Genomic DNA, 5016 nt, shown 5'->3' with positions numbered 1-5016 from the left:
TTTTTTTAAAAAAAATATCTTTATTTAAAATATGTACAAGAAGGAATTGACTTTGACAGTCATTGTTAATAGATATTGAATGCAATCACAGCAAGAATAAGATATTTCCTGTCTTATCAGTTGGGAAAATCAAGTAAAGTAAATGATGAGCTAATCTTATCATTGATTTAAAACCAATAACTTCAAAGAAAACATTTTGATGAAATTTTTATCGAAAGTCAGAAAATATTCTGATACTACTATTTGTTGCTACATACTTCTTATACACAGATATGAAATAAAATAAATTATTATGAAGTTTTTGACTTAGATGGTTTAAGCTACGATCAAGTTTAACCACTTTAACTAATCCTTTAAATCTAGGCTTATTTTTACTCTTAAATATTCTTTAGTTTTATTTCTAAAGAAATATGATGTGTTCTTGTATTTTAATTTCTAAAAGTTCTTGTTAGAAAAATTCAAGAGGGAGATTATTTCTTGAGATGTGATCAGTATGTATAAGTTATTCCGTAAGATTTTCTCTCGCATATTTTAAAAATACGTGAGAAATACGTCCTTTTGAATAAACTATGTTTCATAAATTTCTGAGCAAAGTTAAAATCCTCTCGGTTAAATTGTTGTAATCAAAATGATTGTGTTGTTGAAGAATTTCATTATATTTAATTCTAATGAAATTCTAATTGAATAATGAAATTTAATTATTTTCATTGGTTGTTAAGAATTTCATTATATTTAATTTTAACCAGAAGAATTTGATTAATTGATGCTACCAAAAATGACATATAAAGAAAGCCATTTCCCAGTGTTAACATCAACCTATCAGAATTTATAGATGCTTTTCAAGCTATGAGTTAATATTACTCAAAGAAAAGAGAACGATTTTTTACAACATACCATTTACAAATTTGTTGCTAGAAAAAAATTAATTCGAATTTAACCCTGCTTTGCGGTACCGATATTGTAAGACAATCTTTCTACATCGATGTAAGATGGTCCTTCTACATAGTAAGGATCATCTTTTTTAGGATCCCATTGTCCATCGTTGTATCTAGCTGCTTGGGGAGCTGGTCTATACTGTTGGGGTGCTGGAGCACTGTACTGTTGAGGTGCTGGAGCAGCGTATTGCTGGGGAGCTGGAGCAGAGTAGTGCTGGGGAGCTGGTGCGGCGTATTGCTGGGGAGGAGGGTTGTAAGCTGGAGCTGGTTGTGGAGCTGGTCCTGGAGCAACTCCAGCAGCACCATTGGGGCCAAGATCTCCCTCAGCCATGAAACCTGCTTTGCCTGCTGTGTAACGGATGATTCTTTGGCGACCATTTTCATCCATGATCCCATAAGCGCCTTTGACTGTACCGTCTGGGAGACGGGTTTCTTCCCTGAAGCTTTGTCCCAAAGGTCCTTTGCCAGTGTCATAGCCGAATTTGTAATCTCCAGCCAGATCTTGGCCAATGTTTACGTAATGAACTGGGGCTGGTGGGTGATAGTTCCTGGGATATGGAGTTGTCAGCTCATTCTGAGAACGATACTGAGCAAAAGCCAAGGCAAATAGGGAAAAACTGATTGCCTGAAACAAATAAAGACGAAATTTGTACTATTTTCAAATTTCCTTAAAACTAGGTTTTTATACTCAACTCCTCAAGTTATTATCTATCACTTAAAAAAATTTATCTAGAAATTAATTAATTATAAGTTTATGTTATTTCCTTTACACTAATTTTAGAATCCAGAATAAAAAAAATTAAAAATACGTAATGATATAGTATAAGAATAGATCGAATACATAGAAAAAATATAATAATACAGAAAGAAATTTTAGAAAATCCTAAAAATGTTTTTTAAAATAATTCAAATTGAGGAAACATTTTCTTTTTTAAGTGATTGTTAATAAGTATAACTGTAGGTAAAGATTACGAGAAGTTTTTAAAGTTTGTTAAGATTAGCAATAAATTCATAAGGATTACTTTTAATTTTATCAAACTATTGTTGGAAATTAAAAAGCAAATTAAATTTGGGAAATTAAACTAATCCTGGACTACGAATAATTTTTAATATAAATAATAATTTTTACTTCTTCTGTTACAAATTACTACATAAATAAGAGTATTTTACAAGCAAATGTAAATAGTTCACTATTTAAAAATGAGTTAATTTTAAAATTTGAAACAAAAAGAGTTACTATTTTTAAGCAAACATTAACAATTTTTAAAAATAAAGGTGAGAAATAAAAAATCTTGGAACAACATTAAAATTGTTTCAGCAGTTTTAATGACAGCTCTCAATGTTACTGAATAAATTACATGAAATAAACTATATAGACATTCAATTTTTAAAACATCTTCTGTTAGTTTTGCTTCATGTAAAAAAAAAAAAAATTAAAATTTTAATAATACTAAAATATTTAATTTTAAAACTCTTATTTTTGCTAAAAGTGACTTAAAAATGACTTAAATTATTAATGCTATAAGAATAAATGTAAGCCGTAAGCAGTAACTTTCATTATTGATTTTAGAAATTGATTTACTAAAGGGCTATTATAGCTTCATGTCATTTTAAATAATCGTTTTAATCAATTGATAAATATCAATAAAGTATTTCTTTATTAAAGTAATATTTTTTCGCAAAGCATAATTAAGGAAAATTTTTCTCTACTCAATACTATTCGAATCAAAGAATATTTTCGAAAAAATTCATTAAAGGGATAAATATTTTTACATTGCCATAGGTTTTTAATTTATGTGTTTTGTTAAAAAATAGAAAGAAAATTCCATTAAATTGGTAAACCAAACGTAAATAACACAATTACACATAATAACTGGCTATTGTAGCAAAAATATAATCTCATTTAAATTATAATTGCAATATACTTTGCAACATATCATGCTTATACTGTCAAATGTAATATAAGATAAGAGATTAAGATTTAAGATAAGAGACCTTAAATCTGCTCAAATTGTAGGGAAAAGTAGTTTAAATTTTGACAATTGATAACTTAAAGTTTTAATTAAGAAAAATAGTTGAAATTTTATGCTGTCTTGAATTCACATTATTAACTTACTTTTTAAGTTATTTGTTTTATGTTAAAAAATATAATTCCAAAACAAAAAAGAAACATAAAATTATATTATTTTCTCTTTTGTTACAAATTAGATACTTTTCAAACTTAATACCACTTCTCAAAAACATGTTTTTTAAGAAAAAGTTAAATTTTTTTAATTCTTTTCTGAGCAGAATGAAGAATATGAAACCAATAATTGCTCAAAGCGTTATTCTGAAATCAAAGATAGAATTAAAGTCATGCAATGATTTTAATGTCCTCTCTTTAACAAATGAGCCCCGAAGAAGTAAAATAGTAATTAGATATACATTTTGTCTTTTTTTTAACTATGTCATTATATATTAGAAAATTAACTACATTCCATTTTCAAATTAAAATTTAATCTATTTCTTTTTCTCAGATTTGATTGCTTACGTTCTTTCGTTTTTGAAAACATGAAATATAAGTTGATGAATTGAAAAATATAAGCTAGTGAAAATGTTAATAATAATTAACACTAGAAAAATGCAATAGATTGCTTTCAACAAATTCAGTACGTCTTTGATCAACTTTAAAAAGTAAAAAGACGTATGCAATCATTTTCTTAAAACAAAAGAGATCTAAACGAAAAACAATATTCTATTTTATCAACGTTTTCAGCAGCAAAAATTAATTTTCCAGTTTAACAAGAAGTGAATTACAAGTCTTTCTACTTCATAGTAAAACAAATCACTTTTTTAAATGACAGCAAAAATAAATATGTGTTCAAAGTAATAAATAAATTACATTACATTTCTGAATAAATTGCATTATATTTCTTATAAGTTTAACACCTGAATTATTTTAAGAAATGGCGATTTTATTACAACAAATTTAAAGTCCATTTTAGTGATCTGCTAAACTTAACTTAGCACAATTTAATTTTTATCATGAAGTTACGAATTTTAAAGCATTTAATTTCCCTAAAACTTAACAAAGTGAAACTATTTAATAAGAACTCTTTTAAAGAAACAACAATTGGAAACTATTCCTCTAAGAATATTTGAAACTAGGGTAGTTGAAAAATATTAGTATAAATATGCAGTTTATATTAAGATATGAATAAAAATATTCAAATTAATTAGATATTTAAAGTTCGAAACAAAATTTACAAAAAATGCTTAAGGCTGATCATGATTTTTACGTACTATTTGGCAAAACCATTTAAAAATAAATTAAATTAAAATAACAAATTTATGACTTTTATTTGATTCAAATTAAATAATTTGATTTTTTTCCAGTTTTTTTTTATCAAAATGATTATAATTTTTTTAAAAAAAAAAGAAGAAGAAGAAACACCAAGTTTACATATAACAAACCGGTAAACCTTTGACATTTTCCTAAATTAACTAAAGATTTTAGAATTAATAAACTGCTTTTGGACTGCCAAAGGAAAAAAAGAAAAAGCGTGAAAACTAACTTTCGAAAAACAAAACTCGTAACACAGTAAGGCAATAACATTTTCACTATTTTCTAAATTAAATGCAGCTAATAAAATTATCCTATTATTTATTGATAAACAGATTGATAATTTTTTGATAATTTATTAAAAAACCAGTTAACGTATTGACAAGTTCCTAAAGCCAATTAATAACTGCAAAATTAATAAAGCCAATAAAATCTCTGGATTTTGAAGAAGAAAAATATTAATTTCAGAGATATTTTCACTCACCAATTTAATCATGGTGTCGAATTTCCAAAGAAACGGTGAAAGGATGAAAATGATTTTCAGAATTAGTGATCCACTTCGGATATCTGGATTTATATATATACTGGCTGAGCCCCTCCCAAACCAAACGAGACAGAAGCATGGTTGGAATCTGGGTCAAGTTTAAAACTATTTTTCTATGCGAAGTCCTAAACAAAAGTGTTTTTCCATCTGTCTAGCCTAAGGAGTTTGGATGATTCGTAAAGGACGCATCGATGATCCTGGTGGCAGTTCGAAAC

At 26.8% G+C, this 5016-nt stretch overlaps 1 protein-coding gene across 1 annotated transcript; it reads right to left on the bottom strand.

Moving 5' to 3' along the window:
- LOC107442308 (uncharacterized) lies at positions 1-5016 on the bottom strand. Its single transcript, XM_016055839.4, has 2 exons — positions 4742-5016; positions 1-1560 (listed from the first exon to the last, which is right to left on the bottom strand). Exons 1-2 carry the CDS (start codon positions 4751-4753, stop codon positions 934-936), a joined length of 639 nt encoding a protein of 212 aa, XP_015911325.2. The 5' UTR covers positions 4754-5016; the 3' UTR covers positions 1-933.

The sequence above is a fragment of the Parasteatoda tepidariorum genome, chromosome 2 (genome assembly GCF_982258835.1).
Source record: "Parasteatoda tepidariorum strain Cologne lab strain chromosome 2, Ptep-v5.0, whole genome shotgun sequence".
NCBI lineage: Eukaryota > Metazoa > Arthropoda > Arachnida > Araneae > Theridiidae > Parasteatoda > Parasteatoda tepidariorum.
The sequence above is the reverse complement of the archived record's forward strand: the minus strand, read 5'-3'. Positions and strand labels throughout refer to the sequence as shown.